The sequence below is a fragment of the Podarcis cretensis genome (genome assembly GCF_951804945.1).
Source record: "Podarcis cretensis genome assembly, chromosome: 7".
Taxonomy (NCBI): Eukaryota; Metazoa; Chordata; class Lepidosauria; order Squamata; family Lacertidae; genus Podarcis; species Podarcis cretensis.
The window spans coordinates 79447696-79472668 of NC_137176.1; the positions used below are offsets into that span (position 1 = coordinate 79447696).

Here is a 24973-nt window from a genome sequence, read left to right on the forward strand (position 1 = left end):
CTTCCCCTTCTATTTGCCAGGAGGTGATGGGCCCAGTGGCCATGATCTTCATTTTTTTTGATGTTGAGCTTCAGACCATATTTTGTGCTCTCTTTCACCCTCATTAAAAGGTTCTTTAATTCCTCCTCACTTTCTGCCATCAAGGTTGTGTCATCTGCATATCTGAGGTTGTTGATATTTCTTCCGGCAATCTTAATTCCGGCTTGGGATTCATCCAGCCCAGCCTTTCACATGAGCTGCTGTCTAGGGTGGTTAAAAAACAAAAAACTGGTGGTGGGAAAGCGCTCTGCTCCCGCTGGCTGGCGATGAGGGTGGAGGGAGCGGCGTTTGACATAACAGCCATGCTGGGTCGGTTCTAAGGTTAATTAGTTCAGTTCCTTGCTGGTGTTCTCCCGCTATCCAATGGTTTAAATGCACATTGTGTGAAGCACTTTCCTTTTGTTCCAGGTTCTAGTATTGCTACTCAAACACTACTGGCTTTCCCCACACCATGCAGGTTATATATGTAGCTCCTTTTTTCTCTACTAAAAAGTCCCCAGTGTAGCCTTTCTCCAGCTGCTTTTTTCTATTGCATTCCCTATGTACATAAAAACCCAGGCCGAAATACTAAGAGCAGTATCCATTGGTAAGTATCAGCTGACACAAAGGAATTTGGCAGAACGGAGGGGGGGGCAATATTTGGAGATCCCTCCCTGCTGTGCCCCACACCCCTTCTAAATCTGCCCCCCACAGGATGGATTGCTAAAAATCACCTCTCCCCATTGCTAAAAATCACCTCTCCCCCACAACAAGGATTGTTTTCCATTAGCTCATAGGCATCACATCTAAAGTTTAAAGCTTAACTGTTAGGCCTACATCTGATTTCTTTTTCAAGGAAGTGTAAGATCTGAACTTGTAAGACAGGAAATGCTTTAAGATACACCTGTCTTCCTATGCTTTCTACACACTTCCTCAAACTAGGACTAATTTTTCATGTGGTGCTCAGACACAGCACAAGTACAGCATATACAGAGAGCGTATTATATACGAGTGGCACAAAACTGCCATTTCTCCCTTTGGCTAATGTGTTACCATAAACCGATCAAGCAAGGACACATACGCAAGTGGGATGAGTTTAAATTTCATGCCACCCCTCCAAAAAGTCGTCTTCATTCAAAAACAGAAACTCCAGCTTCCACCGGACTCATGGGGAAAGCTGGGGGGGGGGGAGAGGGCATGACAAGCATCTGTCTAGCAGGGCTTTTGTGTGTGGCTACTACTAAACACCATCACTGCTGCTTGAGCTGTCCCTGCCAAAACCCAAAGCTCCCTCAAACAGGTGCTCTGGAAAGAATTGTCTTATCTAGTCTGCCAAGCAGATGTTGTTGGGACAATGTCTCCCACCCAAATTCAAAGGTACTTCTGTCGTAACATAGCCATGGGGAGAAGAGCAACTGACTGGGTGCTGCCTGTCACTGAGGCAACTACCGTATTTTTCGTACTATAGGACGCACCTTGTTTTAGAGGGGGGAAAACAAGAAAAAAAAATTCTCCCCCTCTCTGCCCAGTGCCCCTTCAGCGAAGTGGCAGGAGGTGTTGCACAGAGAGGGGGAGAATTTCCCCCTCTAAAACAAGGTGCCGTTTAAGGTGCGTTCAGTCGACCCCTCTCCTCTCCAGGCTTCAGGTTCCTTTCGACCTGCTCCTTGGGGCTGGCGGGGGGAAGCCCACCACCAGCCCCAAAGAGCAGGTTGGGGAGAAGCGGAAAGGTGCGCAGCGGAGAGGCTGCTGCCATAGTCGCGCGTCACCTCTCCAGCTGGGAGAGGGTCGCGGGGCTACAGCTTCTTTAGCCCTGCGCGTGCTCTCCCGGTTGGAGAGGTTCGCGGAGGGCTTCTTTAGCCCCGCGCGCGCACTCTCCTGGTTGGAGGTGACGCACGGCTATAGAGGCTCCTGCCATAGCCGCGCGTCACCTCTCCAGCCGGGAGAGAGTCGCGGGGTTATGGCTTCTTCGCTCCATAGGACGCACACACATTTCCCCTTCATTTTTGAAGGGGAAAAAGTGCGTCCTATAGAGCAAAAAATACGGTAGCTTGCCTAGAAGTAGGAGCTTTAAAACACGTGGGACTCGAGGTCTTTCCCAGAAGAAAAAGACTTAATTGATCCTAAGGCCATTCACAACAGTAAAAGCAAGGTGGGCGAGGGAAGGGGGGGGAAGCTGATAAGAGCTGGGATTTATGAAAAAAGAGAAACTACAAACAGGAGAAAACAAAGAAGGGATTAATCCATGTCTTAAGCTGCAATAGTAACTTTAAAAAGGTATACCAGCCAATTTTTAAAGAGTACAGAAATTTATTTTGTCCATTAAGATTTTAACATATTCATATATTATACAACAAAGAGATTACAGATTGTATTAACACGAGAATTAGTGCAGTGATAGAAATATAGATTGTGTTAAAAACTTGAGGAAATAAGAATACTAGAATGTCCCATCACTCGTTTAAAACCCATGTGAGATTTTAGAACACCAACTATATATTTTTTTAATAGAGGTTCAACATATATACATGATTTAATTGAAAAACATTTTGACATAAATTAGCACGTATTCATTTTACAGAGAAAAGTGGTTTAATGTGTGTAGATATTTTCAAAACTTTAATGAAAACTTCCACCAAACTTCTTTCTTTAAAGAACACACATTAGCACCACAAAGTTAGAAACTTATTTTCAAAGAGAAGAAGAAACCCCCAAGCGTACTGTATGAAGATTGTTAGGGTGGACAGATCACTTGCATTCTTTAGTTCTTTCATCCAGCTTGTTCAATGTCTATGGCTTTTACATCCATATTGAGTTGAATCAAGAACATTGAGGCTTGTCATATGCAGGTATTTGATCCCAAATTAATAGGGGATAACATTTCAAACTAGAATATTTCATTAGCAGATTTAAGTAAAGGCTGCAATTTCTCTTGTCATTTCCTGAAAATGAATAATAGCATCAGTGACAAAACCGAACAGCATTTTATTAGGTACTTTTCTCCAAAATGAATTTGTAACCTAATTATATTCTCCAGATGTGATGTTTGCAGATTTACATTGTAAGCTTTCAGTGGAAAGAGCATTCTCATCTATGATATTTCAATTTAAGGTGAGGAACAATAATCGTTAGGAAAGTTCTTATTTTAGGGATTTTAAAATAAGTTCTTATTTTAGGTTTTTTCATTCACGTATCAAAATAAAACATTGTTAATAGCTTACTGTGAATGCACAGATTTGAGTCACTTTCCCCCCACATGCTAGGGGTGGGGGGAGCAACAAACACCAGGGACCCTGTTTCATTTATCACACAAGCTAGCAGGCAGGAGCAAAGTAGGCTGGACTTTAGTAGTTATGTTGTGCTTTACATTATGTTTGAACTAATTGCTCTTTTATAATACATTAAGGCCTAACACATTTCACCAAGAGAAGAAACGTCATGGTGCATCTGTAGCAGCATAACTGGACGCCTTCACCTGCCCCACCTATGACAAAGATGTCTCACATTGGTCTCTACAGCCACAGCAGGAGCTTCAATCTTCCAACAGTTTGACCTCACCCCCAAAGGCACACTCCTCCACTGTCACAAGACACAGATGAATGCCAATGCCAATTTTACAGCCCCGCATTCAAAATCTTTGGTCCATATTGTCTAGATCAGGATACTTAACAGGGCAGAGTGGTGTGTCTGTGCATATGAAATACAAAATACTTATTTAAAAAGCAGTCGTATCTCCAGTTCTCAGTGATGCTTTAAAACTGAGGAGAATCTGTGGTAATGGAAAAGCATCCACAGGGAAAACCCAACTGCCATGGAATAACCCATCACATAAGGACACAATATATGCTAATCTGAAAGGTACTATAGAAGCCAACAGTCTGACATACGTAGATTGTAAGTAACACAAACATCTTAAGAAAAAACTGGCATGAATGACTATGACCTCAATTGAAAATTGCAACATGGAGTCAAATGCTTCAGTATATTTGTGAAGTTTGACTTAATCTCAGTCTGCATACAAAAAGGACATTAAAACAGACTAATAGAACAGTAGCAAACTTAATGTAAAACACAACAAATTGAAGTGTCTTGGTATCTATAAAGCAACGCAATTGGATCACAAGAAAACACCCGTAACATATCATACCTGCAACAATTTGGTTTTGTCATAGTCCTTGCGATGCCGATAAATACACTGGCTGAGCAAGGCATAAAGTTTTTCCAACTGAAGTATAGTGTAGTTCCTACTTTTCTCTGTAACAGTTTTCAGCAGTTCCTGGAAAAGATGAGTTTAAAACAACAACAATCCTTTTTCTTTATTCTCTTAACCACCGATTGTAAAGTGTTGTAAAGAACACATTGCGACATGAGGTGCAATGCAGAAGTCTAAGTGGCTGGTGCGTGTAAGCATGATGTATATCTGACTTTCTCTATTCCCATTCACACGGCTACAATTTAATTCCAAATTGGCTCCAAGAAATACTAAGCATGCATGAATTTCAGTTCACTAGACTAGCAAAAATGTCTTAACAAGTGAGTTACAGCATTTATTTTCCAGCTGGGAATTGGACCTCATTAGCAACAAAATACCGCATTTTTTCGCTCTATAAGACGCACCAGACCACAAGACGCACCTAGTTTTTGGAGGAGGAAAACAACAACAAAAAAATTCTGAATCTCAGAAGCCAGAACAGCAAAAGGGATCGCTGCACAGTGGAAGCAGCGATCCCTCTTGCTGTTCTGGCTTCTGTGATAGCTGCACAGCCTGCATTCGCTCCATAAGACACACACACATTCCCCCTTACTTTTAAGGATGGGAAAAGTGAGTCTTATAGAGCAAAAAATACGGTACTACTTGAAGATAATTTAAAATAAGTTAATTGCTCAACTCATAGAAAGGAATTTTCTGCCAGTTTTTGCCATATTATCTGCCCCAAAAGCATGCACCCATGACATCTGAAGACACACATTAAACTAATTTTTAGGTGCATTTAATCTCTTATTTAGTATTCAGTAGGAAGAGAATGTGTACATACATTAAGTTTTCCATGGTCAACAATGAGTGGTGGTGTCTGCTCTGAAAGAATCTCCATAGCTTTCTCAACACTAATGAGATGTTGCTGTTCCACTTGAGAACGCCTTGCACGAGTCATGCGAAGCATACATACATCTAGAATAACAAAAATGAAGCTAGAATAAGAACAACCAAATAATCGAAGGAAAATGAAAAACATGCAGCGGAAGCTGTTCTACAACAGAAGCAATTACTTCCAGGTTTTTGGCGTTCAAAAACTGAAATATTCGGCTTCCGAGACACTCAAAACCAAGCCCAAGTTCTTTCTCGCTAAAGAATATCATTTCCACAGAGTAACAGAAACAGATTCAAACCAGAAGATTTTTTAAATACAACAGTTTCATTTTGTAATTTCATCTACCTATATAATATGTTGGCCTTGCTCTAAGTTCTCTATTAGGTCACAATAGCTAAGATTTTGCCAGGTATTTATGAAACCCATTAGTTCTATAACACTGAGTACAATAGCATTTACTCTCAGCTAAATGAGAAAATGTGTCGTGCAAATCTAAGGTTAGGGAGTCTGTATCTGCAAAGTCGCAAGAAAGGTAACTTAAAAAACACAAAAATTCAAACATAAGGTTTTGAACAAAAGTCAAATCTGATACATTTGAAATGTCTGCTCCAATTAGCCTGGCATGATCAAAATTTCACTGAAAGTTTCACCTTGCTTAACTGTTTTGCAAATATTTCCAGAGTTGTTGGTGTGGTCATCTCACAGAATTGCATGTATGTGGGGATGGGAGAATAATTAAGTAACTAAAGGAAATTATGTATTCAGATAATGCCAACAGATGACTCTCCACTTACCATTAATATCCTTATGTAAAGAATTCTCTGCTAGATCTCCATTACATCCTCTGTTTTGCTCTGAACAGTTAGTATCCTTGTTGTTTTCCTCAGATCTACACTTAGCACCATTACTGGCAGATTGGTCACTCCCATTCTCTGTATCAGATTTGTTTTCAGAGCTATTTGTGTGCTGGTCTGGAAGCACAGCTTCAGATTCTTCCACTTCAGTTTGTTCCATGCTGGAGTCATGATTTCCAATGCATTCTTCTCCTTCACTCTCTACTTCATCTTGCTCTTCACCCGGAGCTTTGTTCTCTTTATTGAAATGAGAAGTTGTCTTCTTCCGCTTTGCTAGGTTACCCTGGCACCATCGGCTCTTTCTTCTGAGTTTTCTCTTTGATAAGGCTACAGCAAAGGTATAAATCAAAATTTAAAAACATACTCAAGATACTAAAAATAGTTTCATGTTTCCTAAATAAACACAACAATGCTGTTTATGAGGACCAGTCTTCCTGTGGAGAAGTGGGAGAGAGGGACAGGAGGTGGGCAAGTATGGGGGATACCCTGTGTCCTGAATGGGGTAACTGTGCCCCTAAAGGACCAGTTGTGCAGCCTGGGAGTCATTTGGGGCTCACAGCTGTCCATGGAGGCACAGATTAATTCTGTGTCCAGGGTGGCTGTCTACCAGCTCTATCTGGTACGCTGGCTGAGACCTGCCTGCGCAGTGTCTCGCCATAGTGGTACATGCTCTGGTTATCTTCTGCTTGGACTACTGCAATGCGTTCTACATGGGGCTACCATTGAAGGTGACTTGGAAACTAAAATAATCTAGAATGCAGCAGCTAGACTCATGAATGGCAGCAGATGCAGAGACTACGTAACACCAGTCCTAAAGGATCTGGCTCCCAGTATGTTTCTGAGCACAATTCAAAGTGCTGGTGTTGACCTCTAAAGCCACAAACAGCCTCGGCCTTGTATACCTGAAGGAGCATCTCCACGGACCAGCCTGGACACTGAGGTCCAGCTTCAAGAGCCTTCTGGCAGTTCCCTCATTGTAAGACATGAAGCTACAGGGAACCAGGCAGAGGGCCTTCTCAGCAGTGACATCCGCCCTGTGGAATGCCCTCCCGTCAGATGTCAGACAGATAAACAACTATTTGACTTTTAGAAGACATCTGAAAGCAGCCTTGTTCAGGGAAGTTTTTAATGGTTGATGTTTTATTGTGCATTTAATACTTTGTTGGGAGCTGCTCAGAGTGGCTGGAGCAACCCAGTCAGATGGGTGGAATAATAATAATAATAGGAGATGGCACTTGATACAGTGGCATAAAGTAAAGATATTCTGAGATCAGCATTGCTTTACACAATTAAAATTCCAGATTATGTGTGTTGTCCTTGCATTGGGCTACTATCCAGTTAAATTTTACTCAGAGTAAATCCACTGAAATTTATGGATCTAAGTCATGTCTATTAATCCCAATGGGTCTACTCTGATTCACACTGGATACACCCCACTATCTTTCGTTTAAAGACAAGACTGACAACTTGAAATCAGTTCACAAATTTTTCGTTAAGTAAGAAATAATGTAAGTAACACTTACCATTAGAAGGGCAAGGAGAGCTAGAATCCAGAGGCACTGCTTGGATTTTCAGTTTCTCACCAAATTCAGAATCCAGTTTCTTGTATTCCAAGGAGGTATTCTGCTTTGGCATTACATAATAGTAAGAAGGAGCATATTTTGAGGAGCTGCAACCTTTAAAAAGAAATGAATTTTTGTAGGAATCTTTTATTAAACGTTACTGAACTATAATGATATTTTATGTTTGAAGATGAGGGGGTGTCATGGGACTTCCAGAGAATGCCGGGGAGGAGCAGGAACAGTCAGAGGGAGGTGGACAGGAAGTGACGGATGGGGAAAGGGGGGGGGGGGGGAGAGCCAGGAGGCGCAAAGGCTCTCCAATGCTGAAGCAGAGCCCCAGCACTGCACAGGAAGTTCCGGCACCAATGGTGAGGCGGTGCCTGTTCCGTCTGCCAAGGAGAGGAGAGAGTTAAAGAGGGGGGGGGGGAGAGAGGTGTCACATGAAACTTCCCCGCTTTTCTGTTGGAGGAAAAGCCTGCGAAGGCCACTCCCAGAATCTGAACCGTAGGATTCTGACACATGATTGTAATGTGCTGCCTGTACATATGTAAAATAAAGAACTGTAAATATCTCTGAGTGAGCAGAGGTGCTTATTGCCATCACAGGGGGGACTGAGAATGTGGAAACCAAAGGGCTGCATTTAGACTTTTTAGATCTCCCCAGCCCTTTGTGTGCACATGCACACACAGCACTGGCTCCTAAAGAATATGGGATCCTGGAAAGGGGAATTTGATACAGTCTAAGGGGCTGCAGCAGGAAGTGGAAATTTGGCGTATTCTTCTTAGATAAACTACTGTATTTTTCGCTCTATAACACGCACCTGACCGTAACACGCACGTAGTTTTTAGAGGAGGAAAACAAGAAAAAAAAAATTCTAAATGAAACAGTGGATGTATGATTTTTGTGGTTCATGCTGTGGCCACATACATGTGATCTGACGGTGAGTTTGGGGTAGCCCAGTGCAAAAATCCTGAGGATCCATGTGGCTCCATGCTTTGTAACCACGTTTTTGCGCCATTGCGACCCCATGAAACAGTGGGTGCGTGTGTGTTTTTTGGTGCAGGCTGTAGCCATGGACATGCTATGTGATCTGATGGTGAATTTGGGGTGACCCAGTGCAAAAATCCTGAGGATCCATGCTTTGTAACCACGTTTTAAGTGGGGAGGAAGTAAAAGCACACAAGGGACAAGGAGCACACGTGGGGTGTGTGGAGGAGCTTTTCGGGGAGCTGAGCGGGGAGGAAAAGAGCACTGTTGCTTTAAAGGTATACTTAAGGTATTTGCCCTGTGCCTGCGGTTTTTTCCATTTAACAGTTTGCAGCCTGTTCCTTCTGCTCCTTGTTTTGAGGCAGAATAGATTTGAGCAAGTGAGGAGGACTTGGATTACAGGGGATTTGCCATTAGCTGTGTAAAAACGCTCCTCCTTGCAGCCTTCTACTTTGTTTGTACACGTGGCTACTGGTATCAGTGATAAGCAGCCACCAGCAGCAATAGAATGGAGCACAAAAAACCGATAGGGGCACTAGGACCCAGACAATGCTCAAATCTATCCTGCCTGAAAACAGCTGAGAAGCGGGGATTTGCCTAGTTTTCCTCTCTCCCTCATCCCGTGCCCTCCCCAGCCTTTTTTTTTACTTCCTGGTTTTCACTGCGCTCGTGGCTGAGAGCTCCAGGTTGGGGGTTTTTTTGCTGCTGGTTGCTTAAATTTTGTCCTTCCTGATCCAAGCCCTCCTGTCCCTCTGCAGCCTCACTGCTCTGTTTAGAGAGCACGTGGACCTTTGCTAGCTGAGGCTGCAGCTGGCTACTTTAAAAGCGCCTGCTGGCTTTGAACTGCCTGCCTCCTCCCAGCTCGCTACGGCTCCCGTCTGTCCCTTCTCCCGTGTAAGCGGCTGTTGCCCGCTTTGCTGCCATGGCTCTCCTTCCCTCCCTCCTCCCCACCTCCTCCGAGCCATAGGTCGCTTTAAAGCAAGCAAAGCGAGAGCCTCGTAGAGTTTGTAAACGGCTCCCGCTTTGCTTACTTTCAGAGAGCCCCTCCTCCTGGCTGTAAAGCAAGCAAAGCTAGAGCCGTGCAAAGCCCTGCAAGTGGCTCCCGCTTTGCTTGACTGACTCCGATCCAGTGCATTCGCTCCGTAACACACACAGGCATTTTCCCTTACTTTCTAGGAGCAAAAAAGTGTGTGTTTTGGAGCGAAAAGTACGGTATAATGTAGTTGCTTTTTGAGTAAATATTGTAACACACCTCTTTTTTTGCGAGATTCTTGAATTTCTTCACAAAGTTGTTCAAAGTCTTCATCCATTTCGTCCTTAATGATTGCATATGCTGTATCTCTGAGAGAACAGGCTCTGTGTCTGATAAGCCGATCTAACAATGCACACACAAGAAAAAGTAGCAGCTTCATCAGTAATTTCCATTATATTGTAACATTTATATTCCTTGCTGAACTACTGTGATTTATCGAAATAAAAGTATGTTACAAAAAAAGGGTTCTATAAAAATAATATGCAGATTCTAAAACATTAACTCTCATTTAACATATCTGATTTGGATATCACAGTGAGTTTATAACATTTTTTTTCTGTAACAAATACAGTAGTATTTTTGTACTCACCTCCAGGGTCTCTGTCTGGATTATACTCTAATGCATTGCTACAGATCAAATCAATATCTTTTAGATAGTCTTTGGCAGAGAGATATTGGTGAAGGTCAATTTTTGAAATAACTGTTGAAAGATCCATTGGTTGTTTGATAACAGTAACATAGTCTGGTACCTACAAATGTAACATAAAAAACTTAGAAGTGTCTCACTTAAGCTAGAAAACAGAAATCTTGATGTTTTTAAGAATGTTTGACATCTCATTATGTTGTTCTTAATGTTACTAAATTTGCTTTAAAACTGTAACTTAAGTTATCAGGATACTGGCAGGAAGCAGCAGCAAATAATTTGTCAATCAACTGGACTGCCTGTGACATGTTAAAATTGTCAGACTGCCTGCGACATGTTAAAATTCTCTCAATAAGATCAGATGAGGTTTAGTTCCTGTTATTGCCACTATAGGAACTTGGGTGCCTCCTACATGCCACTCAAGGAAAATGCTTTCCCTGTGCTCCTTTTGAGCATTGAAAATACTCTTTATATTTTGGACACACCCACCCACCCACCCAGTATTATAAGCTGTGCATACAAACAACTCCTTTTCACTCACACATACACTTTACTGTCACTGAACATAAGAGATTTCTAAATTTGAAGTTTTTCAAACTGGGTTTGCCTTCCATTGCAATTTTATTTAATTCCTAGAAAAGGCAGTATCAGCTTTGGATGGCATTTAGGATGCCATTTTGTGTCAGTTTTTGATTGCACTTGTACAGCCTGTTAGATCCACATTAGACAATATGGTAACTACCTTACTACATCACAGAACATGTTAATTACTGCAACATAAAACATATATGTTCCAAATAAAGTGGCAGGAACGTACAGAGATAATTACTTTGGGCCACGTCATTGTTTATTTATTTGATGAGCAGAGATAAAATCCCAAGCATTACCTCATTTAAGTCAACTGGTTTTGTAAAAGCTCTGAAACGTTTGTCAACAGCAAGCCTGTGAGTAACGTTTCTTAAGAAAATTCTGAGTTCACGTAAAGTATCTTCTTCTTGCCCCTCAAGTTGCTTGACCTCCTCTTCTGTTAGCTGTCGTGGTTCAGGTGCTGCTGCTACTGGTAGCACTTCTAGAGCCTGCAAAACTGTGGGGGGGATGGGGCGAAAGAAAACATTTTGATGAATTAAAGCGCAGATATTCTGACTGCAGTTATTTTCAACATCCCATCACCTTTACAAGGCTTTCTAGTTTTATCTGTTGCACATACTAACCTGCTTTCTTTTTTGATGCAGGTTGTTTAGCCGCTTGGTGAAGAAGTAAATTTTCAAAAAACTTTCTTCTCTCGTCAGCACTAGGCAAGCAGACATCAAAAACTTCTCCATACGCTTTGTCAAACAGTTCTTGTACCTTAAATAAATGAATAATATTGAGATGTACAAGTTCTTGTGAGAAGGAAATAAGAGTGTCGAAAGTGACAGAAAAGATCTGAGTTCCAGGGCTATTAAACTACTAATACTGAATACTGAGGATCTGAACAAAAAAAACTTTAGCTCAAAACTTGGCAGATATAAATCTAATTTAAATTTATTTTACCTGGAAATTTACTAGTTGTGTTGGAATGCTTCTGTTCTGTAAGCAGTAATGGAGCACTGCAATTTTCTTGATAGCCTAAGTATTCCCTAATTGCTTTCATGTTTAGAAATATTTGGCAAACATTAAATACTCATTCATCTTTATTTATTAATTATAAAAGAAATCAAATGCTTAAGTCAGAAAAAGAAAACTCTGGATCAAAGAGATACCCTATGAATTCAATGACATAAAGTACCTCATTTGGCAAAGATGCATGATGTACATCTGATGTCGCAAGGAGCAAAATTGGAGCAAAAGATGGAATGTTCTGTAGCAGCGCAGTAAATGTAGCTTGCAGCGTTTGCCCAATTGTCTCCCACCACAAATGAATATTTGGAATGTATATTATACTTGGAGCTGTTCGCTTGGCTTCACATATTAACTAGTAAAACACAAGAAGAATGATCAGCTGACAGGTCATTAGCACATTTGTCTTTTAATCATGACTTTTTTGCCTGAAAGACACCAAAATCAAAACCATTAACCGCTCCCATTCCCCAAATTTGTTAATTTTGGGACCAGCCCCCACCAGATTTTCTCAGATTCCCAAAATCAAAAAGGTACTTTTAGTTTGTGTAGTTACTGCCTGCCTACCTGCACTAAGTCCCAAAAATGGCTGATAGAACAGAAAAAACATAAAGTACAAGCTAAAACAAAAATCTATAAAAACAGGAAGGAACAATCAACATAATGCCAAATGTTAACAAATTTGCTTTAGCAATACACATTTTCTCAGGGGTATTTTCTGAAAGTGAGGAATAGTCACTTGTCCATACCCCTTTTCTTGACTCTCTCATTAATCTTTATTTTAATTCGTCACTATTTTCTGGAAGGCACTTGAAATCAAATATACTAGTCATCTGTTAAGCAGATTAATTATAAACAATTCAGATGCCAGCAGTACAACACTAAAAGATATGAGGCATTGTCTGAAGGAATATGTAGCAATCCCTGCTGGGATGGAAATACTGCCTTGAATTCCATCATGATAGAAGCATGATATGAATGAGCTAAAAAAAAAAAAAAAAAAAAAAAAACCAACGAAGCATGACTGAAGAAAAGCAGCATTCATATTGTTAACCATAATTATAATTCTCAAACCTTGGCCAAACTTCCAAAAAATAAAAATAAAAACCCTCTGGGGCAAAGAAGCCTCCCATCCACACGTGGAAGATGATCTGGCATTCCAGTTCTCTAGAATTGTCTTCCACCAGAAAGTGGAAATGTTTTCAGCATTTGCTGAAAAATTCTGTTCTGTTAGACTCACTTAAGTAGCAATACTACAAAGCTGAAATACCTGCGCACATGTTTCTTCAGGCGTTTTGGCACTGATTCCAAAGAGAATGGAAAGGTCTAGTGTATACACAGTGAACTTTTCCAAAGCATGTATCACTGCCGGAGCCAAATGAGAGGCTTGTCCAAATCCTGGTTCTCCCGCTATTAAAAGTCTTGGTCGGCAAGAGGTTGGCTGGTGATAAGCATTTCTATAAGAAGTGAGAAAATTGAATTTTCCTATCATGAGATTTTATTCCTTTGGGTTTCCTGGAAGGCACCTCACTTCCTCAGGAGGACACAGCCTATTGGAACCCACAAGCAGAGCCAACAAATTTTTATTTCTCTAGATTTTTTTGGGGGGGGAGGGGGAGGAGCTGCTCCAAATCCCCTGAACCAACAACCCCCAACTACAATACAAAAAGACACTAAGCCACAGCTTAATATAAATTAGCAGAAGTAAAATAAATCAAGTGATATACAGCATGGGAGGAAATAGGCAGGGATTTAGGGAGCTATCTCCCCCACACGTATGCCATTGGCAGAAGCTGCAAAGCTATGGCAAAACAGAATCACCGGAGCTGATCCCAGAAATGGCACATGGAATGACATGTGTAACAGAAATTCATAGTAAGAAACTTCCGTTTTCTCCAGAACTTTCAGGAGGGCATTCAACATTCCCCTTGGCACCTGCCAAGCCCCCCCCCCCACCAGTGGCAGGCAGAAGGGGAGACAAGGAGAAAGAGCCCAACCTGCCACCCCACTTTAAGGTAGGCACTGAAGGGAGGTCATTACTGAATGACGGCCCACCTTTCAAGCCTCAGTACTGCTCATCAGGGAGAATGAGGGAGCAAGCATAAGACATCAACCACCTCAATGTGAAAATAATGAAGCTTCCTTTAAAGACCAACCAACCAACAACTGCAACCTTTTATCACTTACCTGCTAAAAATCAGGAACATTTCTTTTCGTTTATCATATATTTTCTGAGAAGGTCCAGTTTCAGAAACTGGTAGTTCCTCTTCATCACTGTATAGCAAGTCACTGTCAAATACCTGACCAGCAAAATCTTAAAAATAAAACAAAACTCTACATTATTTCCTTTGGAATGTTGTGTCTGATTTCTAAGGCCTGGTGCTAATTTAAACATTCCTGTCCTTGATAACATTTTATGTGCACTGAATCCAAGTGATTCAACTCTGCATAAATGCAGTAACCTAAAATGCTTAAGGAAACTTTACTAATAATGTCAAGAAGCTAAGTAAGTGATATTAAACAAACAGAATAACTGTGCGAATGAAGAGCAAATACTCCCTGATAGCTCAGTCAGTAAACAATTAGACTCTCAATCTTAGGGTCTAGGGTTCGAGCCCCATGTTGTGCAAAATAATAATAATAATCATAATAATCATAATAATCATCCTGCATTACAACTCTGATTCTATGAAATGCTGGCAGTGCCCAGATTCTGAAATGCTCTCCCCAATGAGGAAGCACAACACCAATACAACAACTATTTCAGCACCTTCCCATTTGCCCAGGAATTATGGATTATATTTCAGTTGGAATTTTGATTTACTGTGCTTTTTAAGTTTATGGGTTTTTATCTATTTTTATTTTGTTGTATATTGTTGCACTAAATTGTTTAGTCTTATCTTGCAGTTGTATATTGTATGAACAATTTTTTTCATACGGTGGCACCTCAGGTTACATACGCTTCAGGTTACAGACTCCGCTAACACAGAAATAGTGCTTCAGGTTAAGAACTTTGCTTCAGGATGAGAACAGAAATCGTGCTCCGGCAGCGCGGCAGCAGACCCCATTAGCTAAAGTGGTGCTTCAGGTTAAGAACAGTTTCATGTTAAGAACGGACCTCTGGAACAAATTAAGAACTTAACCCGAGGTACCAATGTACTATTGAACCCATTATTGATGAAGAAATGTTTCAACTAAAGTATGCTATGATTCATGACAAAATGAAGCTCAATCCAGATAAGACTGAGGGTGGTTCCCTAGTCTGGATGGATGGGAGACTGCCTGCTCTTGATGCGGTTACACTGCCTCTGAAGGTGCAGATGGTACTCCTGGATCCTTTACTGTTGTTTGAGGTTCAATGGCCCTGCTGGCACAGAGTGCCTTCCACCAGCTTTGGTTGTTGGCCCAGCTGTGCCCCTATCTGGACAGAGATAATATATTTTGTCTTCTGGGGAGTGGCAGAAATTGTTCTGTACCTTCCAAAGCCACCTCTATGTGTTCTGAGGTATACAACTGCTGTTCTTGCTCTTCTGGCCCAGAATTAGAAATTTTCTTGCAGGGTAGGAGTTTTGGGCCTCTAACCTGGGCATATTTCTTCCAGTCTCCGCATTTGGGCCAGTTATCATGAATCTTCACTTGTTATCAGTTGGTGCTTATATGGATATTATTAGGATAGCTTACATAAGCAGGAGTCTTATGTTTTGAGAACTTACTACTCTTTCTAGACTGCAGTTCCCTTTCTAAGAGATCATTTTCTCGAAAGGTAGCATATTAGAGAAAATGTATTTGGCACAGAAAACAAATTTATGTATGGGTGAATTTATTTGCTAAATAATCAATCTGAAGCTTCAGTTCCTCACAAGTTTTAATAGTTTTCTGTTTTTGGCTTGCAAAATAGAGTAATTCTTAAAGGAGAGGATAATTTCAAGTTTCAGTTCTGTACTGTATACCACATCAGATTAATTAGATACGATATTAACTCATTTCCGCCCCCCCCCCCATCAATGTAAATAAATGTTCACATACCTGACTTCCCTTTCTGTGCCAGTTCTGCATGTGGAAAGACATTCTGTAAGACTTCCAGGATTCTTTGAAGTGTATTTTCAAGGAGTGGTTTGGAAATGTTGGAGAGTGCTTGGCCAGGTGAGGTCACTGCCCTCTGAGAAGCAGGTATGGTCTTTTGCATAGCCACCACAAAATCCTTAGCTGTTATGTTAATAGAAGAGATATCCAATTGCAACTTGACACTGCTGGTGTAAATCTGAGGATAACGTCGGCGCAAGGCACACAAAGCTGCTTCAGCACATATGGACTTAATGTCAGCTCCACAGTACCCTACAAAAGGAAAAACACATCTGTATGAAATTATAGGGCCTGCAAATAGTCTTATAAGCCACACAAAGATCTCATCATGATTTATACAAAAGATTAAATAATTCTTCCTGCCTCAAAACTAGGTTATTTAGGCCAATTCCATGCAATATAAGAAACACAGTTCATAAGTTGGCTATTTTAAGCCGTATTTTAATTAACTTTTTTTTTTCTTTTTTCCTATTACATTTTATTGTAATTTATATTCAGTGTTAGCTGCCCTGAGCCCGGCTCTGGCCGGGGAGGGCAGGGTATAAATAAAAATTTATTTTTCTTCTTCTTCTTCTTCTCCTCTATATCTTATAGAAGTTTCATATAGTGCTGATGTAAAGCTGATGCCTACCATGCATTTGTAACATTAGCCTAGTAGGTGTGCTACAATATAAAAGCAATCCCCAAAGAATGGATGTGTTACTTTGCATGGCAGACATTGTTATATGTAGCAGTTGTATTCTTTGAGTAAATAGTATTCAACAGCATTCTGTACACAACGTATTCCATGGCCACCAAGCACGGGTCAGTCCTCACTGGACTGTTTCCAGGTTGATGTTGTTCGGGGGGGGGGGTGTCCTAAAGACTGACTGTACTCTATTGAGACCTATGTTGTGCGGTGGGGAGTAAAACGCTGTTATACTTCATCAGAAATAGAGGGAACAATGGCATAAATTGCAAATTTCAAGGTGTTTTTTTTTTAAAAAAATGCTCAAACCAGTGTTTTGGCTAATAAGCATGCAAATAAAAAATATTGTTAAGAGGGTTCTACAGAGATGGCAGAAGTCTGTTTTCAAACTGTCAAAAGTTTTATCATCATCATCATCTTACCAACACTTTTTTCAGCTAACTCTTCAAGGAACATCTCCGATGGCTTAGGCGACCATTCTCGGGTGTGAATCTTAAGGATCTCTCTCCTTGCCTAGAAACACAAACACGTATTTCAGATACATCTAGTTTCAAAAGACTACCCATATATTTCCCTTTCAATACTGTATCTTCCTTTCTAGTTACAGTAACCAACATTTTCAATATTACACTATTTACAAATGTTCTGGAGTGGGGAGTTTTTAAATTTGGTTTAAAAAGGAAAACGCAGAAAACAAGCAAAAAAACAAAACAAAATTAAAAGTAATAAGGAATTTGGAGAAAAAATGAACAACTATGAAGGAGTAAGGAGGACTTAGAAATGCTCAGTCACAAGACAAAGCAAGGAGGGAACTAGAGGCAGACTGAAGAGCTGGCTGATGCAATCATTTTGCATCTTCTGACCCCAACCAGCCTGTCCTAAGCAGTGGGATGTTATCCCACTATTTACTGCATGCTCCCATATATAATTCCAGAAAAAAAAAGGTTAGTGTTCAAGCTTTTCAGGTTTGAGAAAGTTATTAAGGGGAAGTACCTGACAAGAGGTTTCTAAAACCATGCATGGTGTAAATAGTGGATGGAGCAGAGATAGCGAACCTGTGGTCCTCCAAATGTTGTTGGATTCATTTTTACTATCATAAGATTTGCTACAGCAGAACCTATATCATCTGGATGCATTTGGGATTTGTGAAGTGGTATCAGCTGTCTATGCTCCACTCCTCTCATGTTAGCCTACCAGAACAATTTTCAGTAGAAATCAACTTCCACCCCCTGCCACAGACTCTGGGTAGGTTAAAGCCAAATCTGCATAAAAAAAATTGAGTCTTACATCTTTATCTGGCAAGGTGAAAAGGAACTCTCTATCGAAACGTCCGGGCCTTCGCAAAGCAGGATCTATAGAATCCAATCTATTGGTAGCTCCAATCACCACAATCTCACCTCTGTTGTCTAAGCCATCCATCAGTGCAAGCAATGTAGACACGATTGAACTTTCAAAAACAAAACAAAGATATTTTATCCACTGTGGCTTGGGCAAGATTCTGCTGGCACAACCAGAAGGAAGAAACCATGATCCTTAGCCCCACCTGCAATCCCTGTTGCTCTAGAAAACTGACTCTTGGGCCAGGGGACACTCAACTTTTTCATGTCTACAGGGCAGCATACAGATGAGGACTGAGTGTTTGTGAGAAATAAGCAACCCTCATATTTTATCTGCAAGTGGAAGGCATTTTGGCTTGTGTAGCAGTAACTTCGGGTCCAAGCCTGTATCATTTTCTACCCACTGAAGAGATCCAATTAAAAGGAAACATAACTTTACTTTGTAATAGAAATCTGTTCCCAACCTATAAACACTCACTGAAATTTCAAATGAATTTTTGACTCATCAAAGATAAAGTATCTTATGTGAGAGTCAATTAGTTACATGGGACAAATATTTCAAACACAACAAAATCATGCCACTTCCTCAAGACTTGGAAACAGTGTCAAAATGTTCCACATTAGCAGATCTTATATTCCTGTCATGATACCACATAGGAGGATAGTGTTGCTGAACCTCAAATTTGTGCTCTAACACAACTCAGAGTGTGTATGTGTGTACTAAACCAACGCAAAAGTTTGCCTGCATCCCTGGAGGCTTATGTATCATTTGCCAGGAAGAACTGTTACTAACTTTAGGCAGTTGGTTAAATACAAAGGTGCTTTAAGCACACCACAAATTTAAAGCTTACAAATCTACAATGGAAACAGTGACTTGTCATAAGAGTATCTGTACAAGAAGTAATGTATTCAGGGAAAAGATTCAGGAGATTTGAAGACAAACATAGAAAACAAACAAAGTTGTACCTGTGAATTTGATCTTGCCTACTGGATCGTACAGGAGCAAGACCATCTATTTCATCGAAGAATATAATTGAGGGACGCATCTGAAAGGCCTAAAACAAAAGCTCAAATGTAGAAATTCTGAAGGTGCAATACAGAATACACTATAGAGTAAGATAAAAGTATAATTACCTGATCAAATAATAAACGAAGCTGTCGTTCAGATTCTCCCACCCATTTACTGAGGCAGTCAGCACCTTTTCTCATGAAAAATGCTACTCTTCTATCACCTTTGCTACACTCATTAGCAAGTGCCCTGGCAACAAGTGTTTTTCCAGTACCCGGCGGACCATAGAAGAGGCAGCCCCTATTAAAAGTATGAAATTGCAGTATTTTGGTTAGTAGAATGTTTCATAATTTTCAAAAGTATATCATACTTTACCTAATCATAATATAATTTAAGCTAACCTCATTAAATGTGCTTATGAGTTTCTGTCTGCCTGAGAGAGATTTCATCCCCTCCCCCTCTTCTGGGTCCCACCAACAATTCATTTCAATATTCCTCTCTCCCCATTTTAAAAAAAGCAACTTGCATTCTGCTGGCATTGTGTTGAAAAAAATGTATGAACATGCTACATCTATGCAAAAGGCATTAACTATGCAAAAAGTAATCTTGTGTGGGGGGCAGGCTAAAAAAACCCCTAGCAATCATGAAGAGAAGATGAAAGTTTACAATTGGGGTAAGTTCACTGTCATCCTGCAAACAAAATGTTTGCTTCCTACCTTGGAGGCTGAATTTTGAATCTCTCAAACACTTCTGGATAAAGTAGTGGGAAAACCACCATCTCCTTTAAAGCTGAAATATGGCTAGATAGTCCACCCACACTATCAAACTGGATCTAAGAAGGAGAAGCAGAATTAACAAATGAAGGTCAACAAAACACAGAAGTGAATAATTAAACCTTCTTACTTCAAGTCTTAAAAAAAAAATTAATGGATACTTAAATGAACAAAACAGCTACACAGCTCTCATTCAGGTTAATCAGCAAAACTTGAAAAGATGTGCTTATTTTAAGAGAGTGGTCAATAACAAAATGTACTAGGAAATTAAACACTCACTGAAGAATCTATTTGCATTGGATCAACATCAGCCAGGCTTGCTCCAATTTTCATTCGATCCTTATGGATTCCCTTCAACTCATCTTTCCTAAAGTTTAGTGGAAGGCACCTAATTTGAGAATGAAGAGTTGTTTTAAGTAATAGAGAAGGAACAAGTTCATATTGAAACATGGAAATGGGGTTGCCTTTAAATTAGCAAAAGTACCACGAGATGTAATTTCAAATTAGAAATCTACTCCATACTATCTGTAAAATACTGTAGAATCTGCATTAGCTAAACATAAAACAGTTGTTATGAATATTGTGGGTGAAATTCAATGCTGTACAATCATTCTGTCCGTGAAAGCATTTCTGCTTGCCAGACGGAACAATCTCTCTTCTCCTTCCCCCACACTTTATTCTGCCCCCCCAAACTAATTTCAAAGGGTGCAGGGGAGGGGGGGAGCCCAGCTGAACTAGCATGACTCATTGTCCTGCCTCATGCTAGTGCAATTATTAAGTCAAATCCAGTCTGTGTCTCCTCTGAACAAATTATTTAATCTGAGGAACCAGAATTCTCTAGGTTTCTCATTAACAATGTTTTAATCATCTAGTATCCAGATCAGGGACTCCCAAACTGTGATTTTAAGTTAAATTCAGGTGGTTTGTGGTGTGCCTGTAAAAGTAACATTAAAAATCATGCAGCATCTAGTACACGGGTTCCCAAATTTGCACCTCCGGTATGCCCCACAGAGAGCATCAAGGTCCATAAATAGCAACACCCTAGTGGTCCCGGGCCCAAAGGAAGTTAGATTAGCTTCAACCAGAGCCAGGGCCTTTTCAACACTGGCTCCGGCCTGGTGGAACGCTCTGCCTCATGAGACCAGGGCCCTGCAGGATCTGATTTCTTTCCGCAGGGCCTGTAAGACAGAGTTGTTCCGCCTGGCCTTTGGCTTGGAGCCAATTTGATTCCCTCCCCGCCCCCTCTTTCTTTTTCCTTTTTCCTCCTGTGATGAGGCTGCATTTTAATTTTTTAATGTTTCAGTATTTTAATCTTGTTTTTAAGTTGTATTCATTCAACTTGTTTTTATTATTGCTTGTTAGCCGCCCTCAGCCCGGCCTTGGCTGGGGAGGGTGGGGTATAAATAAAAAAATATTATTATTACAATTCCTATCATCCCTGACCATTGGTCCTGCTAGCTAGGAACAATGGGAGTTGTAGTACAAGAAAACAGCTGAAGGTCAAAGTTTGGGAAACCCTGATCTAGCACAACACATTACAACTGCCACAATAGGCAGAAAAAGTAGTCTGCCAAGACCCTCAGCAATTTTTAGGTGGTCTATTGAGAAAATGTTTGGGAACCACTGAGCTAGATAATAACGTATAATATGTACATTGTTATTCTGAGTCCAAAAGTTGCAGGATACCTGCTTATTGCTTTGCTCCGACTTCGTTTCCTACGCCTTTCAAAGCGTTGCTCGTCATCAGAAGAAGATGAAGATGTAGAATCACTATTGTGAATTGCATGTTTTCGTCTGTTTTAATTGGAAGACAAAACCTGTTAAGTAGTCACTGTGAAAAATTGCACAATTAATTTAAACGGGCAGTTAAGGCATCCAAATTATTCCATGTATCAGCAAAGTGGGTAAGCTGCATGCAGATGTGTTTAGTAGTTGATCACAGGCTCCCCCCCCCCCAAGAAGCTCAACAACTTTGACCTGAACCCCCCAAAAGGGGGTAGATCACTGCCAGTTTTTAACTCTGAGTAGATCGCACTCTCTTGGGAGTTGGCCACCCTTGCTCTACACAATTTGCTATAGATGAAGAAGTCATAACAGCAAGTACAACTGAAGGAAAGTGCAGCTGATTTGAAACCATATAGCCAAGTTGTTGAGCAAGTCAGGAGGAGAGAAAACATTCATGCACTGATAATACTGGAGCACTAATACACAACAAATCAACAAACCTGTTAATCTTACAATAAGGACTCCTTGATCCTGCAGGGCTGAAGGAAAATCTTCGTCTCACTGGAGAAGCAGCATCTGGATAAAACAATTTGGGCTTCCTCTGGTGCCTTGGTTCTATTAACAAACACCAAAATAAGAACAGTTACATGTTTTCCCTTACATATTAATTGATGAGAATATAGAATGTCAGAATTTGGGAATATCACGGAACTTATATGTTAAGTTTAGTTCTAACATGAACTAAGTTTGTATTTTCATTTTTGGGACAAGACTTCTCAATCATTCAAACTGGAAGATTTTCTGGTAGTCACCTAGTGAAAACATGTATAACTGTGTGGCAAAACGTAAAGACAGCCAAAACAAAGCAAAAACAAAACAGAGGTTGATATACCAAAATAACGAAGCTTTCCAAATATAATATGCAACGGTAAATAAACTCCAGGGAAAGATTGTATAGTGGACACCTACTTTCTGGTGAGGCCTGATAATGCACAACTGTTTTCCGCTGTCTAAGGTCGTAACGCTTTTGATTATCTTCTCCATCTTCATGGTCTTCACCTTCTTCTGAAGATTCTAAATAACAGAATTCTCTTTAGCTTAAAGAAAGAAACTTACTTGACTTACAACAGATTCTGGGGCTGTAAGTGCAGTTAGACACTGCCAGTCTTGGATTAGGAATAGCAGCTTCACTACAGTAAAAGTTATTACAATTTGTTATTTTAAGAGACTGTAATACAGGCACCCCCAACCTTCGGCTCTCCAGAGGTTTTGGCCTACAATTCCCATGATCCCTTGCTAACAGGACCAGTGGTCAGGGATGGGAATTGTAGGCCAAAACCTCTGGAGGGCCGAAGGGTGAGGATGCCTGCTGTAATAGCATCTCCTCAGAAATCCCAATAAATTTTGTGAGTTTAGGACTACAAACTAAATGGATTTTTTGAGTAATTAACTACCATCTCCACATGTCATTTTCTAAATGTCTAAGGTGAAGGATGTTTCTATAAACAAAAAGGTTCCCCATTGTGTATACAAGTTATGTTGGTCTAATTTGTATTTTGTTTTACTGAAAAACAATAAAAACATTTGGGGGGGGGGGAAAGGTTCCAAAATGAAGCATATTTTTTATTGAAGTATACTAATTCACCCACTCAAAACCTAAAAGTATGCTGAAATTGTACTGCATTGTATTAAAATAATAAAACAGAATATAGCTCTAAAAAGTTAAAAGTAGCACAATAACCTGCACTTCCATCTTGGTTATCAGTGGTTTCTTCATCAATCCTTTGGATTGCTCTTTTTGGTTTTCCTCTTGAGTACACATTAAGGTTTTCCTAATAATAACAAGTGAAAACATGTAATTCAAGTCATCCCATGACACGTATCATACATGCAATGAATCTATCAACTTTAAGGCCAGCTCAATAAAAGTAGCAAAACACTATGGAATAAATGTTTAAGCTTTCTATCTCCATCCCTCTTGCTCAGGGTGTAAGCAAAGCTGAAGTTAAAATTGCAAAATACATATTTAACAAAGAAAGAATAATAGCAAGAAATTATTCTTTTACACAATCTGTATATACATGTACCTCTTCTCCATCATTAAATACTCCAAGATCCTCCAAATCCAGCATTCGTCGCCGACGCATCTTCTTCATATCATCCATTTTTTGTAGTACAGCTTCTGCAGTGCTTGACAAAGTGCAAGATGTAATCAAACACAACATGAAAAATATTTTAAAACACAAATCAGTTAAACAGAGCAAGCTGCAGTGCTGCGCTAACAGGTTATGGGAATATGAAACTAGCTTTATATATATATGCAAGGTTTGAAATGAATGGCAGCAAGATAAAAGAATTTCACTACAGTCCCACCTGAAAGTGAAATAGCAGAACTTTCTATTATTCAAGCACAAATCACAAAGATAACATCCTATCTTACAACAAAACTAAGAAACCACTGAAACAGTTGCTGGTTGAGTGGGAAATCAGAGCATGAATCCATAGGTGTTAATGAATGTTTATTTTTATTTAGCATTAAGGTTGAACTAAAAGATTTACTCATATTTTGAGTGCTTCTATACTATTTTTCATCATATTTGGCATCAGGACATTTCACATCAATAAAAAAATATGGTAATAATGGAACATGACAACATCAAAATAGTAAAATTCAATAAAAATTCCCACCCAGTTTCATCTGCCATGTTTATATTGTAAGCTTAATGATAACAACAGTAATATTGAACTTACAATATAAACCTGGTTGGTTGACAGAGGGCAGGATCTTTTAAACTGAATTTTAGCAACAAGTTTTATGACTATAGTAACAATATAAACACTCCAGTAAACAACATAAACAGGCTACTATGCAGAGCCACATGTACACTCAACATAACTATTAAGTCCCATCTTTCCACTACAGAACATTTTAATCCCTGAAGTTACTCCTGTAGTTATAGAGCTATCCAGTATAATACAAGAAGCTGCAATCAGAAATCAAAAGTGGGGAAATACCATGTTTCACAAAATTTTCATTTCCACCACAGTTGTTCAAGAAAATGCTTTCTCAAGGCATTTTGACACTATAAAAAGTCCTTACTTTGTAATAAGCTTGTCAAACAAAACGGACTGGTTCATAGTACTAAAGCGGCTTCGCCTAATTCTGCAACTGCGGCGGACTTCAACATCCCCATTTTCTTCTGCAACATGTTCACCAGACTTCGAATTTATTCCTGTTTTCAAAGACCTAGTGACACGAACTACAGTTCCTGTGTTTTCAAACAAACAAACAAACAAACATTCTTTTCATTAGTCTGTTGGCTTACATAAAGAACAGATTTTTACACATTATTCTTTGGCGTTGAGAATTGTTTCACAAATAAGTTTAGTATTTATGCAGTAGTCCTAGGTACTTCTTATGATGTCAATCATGTATTTCTGTGAGGTTTTTCAAAACTGATGTTTGGATGCAGTATTTCTGGGAGCAAAGTAAAATCAAATCCAGGAGCAATTGGCTCTCATTACCAAAAGAAAACATTAAAATTTAGCATCAACTCTAAAATATCTGAAACTCC

At 39.9% G+C, this 24973-nt stretch overlaps 1 protein-coding gene across 1 annotated transcript in view; it reads right to left on the bottom strand.

The window, feature by feature from the left end:
• Nucleotides 1-2305: 2305 nt before the first annotated feature.
• Nucleotides 2306-24973, bottom strand: part of ATAD2 (ATPase family AAA domain containing 2) — a 29057-nt gene continuing 6389 nt past the window's right edge. Inside the window, exons 4-28 of the mRNA XM_079984581.1 lie at nt 24499-24667; nt 23486-23588; nt 23140-23230; nt 22368-22472; nt 21899-22013; nt 21360-21467; nt 19953-20061; nt 19617-19732; nt 19026-19200; nt 18858-18946; nt 17842-18001; nt 16977-17067; nt 15810-16118; nt 13971-14097; nt 13054-13240; nt 11953-12138; nt 11396-11531; nt 11072-11268; nt 10131-10290; nt 9761-9883; nt 7483-7635; nt 5900-6286; nt 5052-5185; nt 4163-4291; nt 2306-2957 (exon numbers count right to left, since the gene is read on the bottom strand). Of these exons, the coding sequence (XP_079840707.1) occupies nt 2925-2957; nt 4163-4291; nt 5052-5185; nt 5900-6286; nt 7483-7635; nt 9761-9883; nt 10131-10290; nt 11072-11268; nt 11396-11531; nt 11953-12138; nt 13054-13240; nt 13971-14097; nt 15810-16118; nt 16977-17067; nt 17842-18001; nt 18858-18946; nt 19026-19200; nt 19617-19732; nt 19953-20061; nt 21360-21467; nt 21899-22013; nt 22368-22472; nt 23140-23230; nt 23486-23588; nt 24499-24667 (3692 nt within the window). The 3' untranslated portion in view covers nt 2306-2924. The remainder of the gene's footprint in view (nt 2958-4162; nt 4292-5051; nt 5186-5899; nt 6287-7482; nt 7636-9760; nt 9884-10130; nt 10291-11071; nt 11269-11395; nt 11532-11952; nt 12139-13053; nt 13241-13970; nt 14098-15809; nt 16119-16976; nt 17068-17841; nt 18002-18857; nt 18947-19025; nt 19201-19616; nt 19733-19952; nt 20062-21359; nt 21468-21898; nt 22014-22367; nt 22473-23139; nt 23231-23485; nt 23589-24498; nt 24668-24973) is intronic.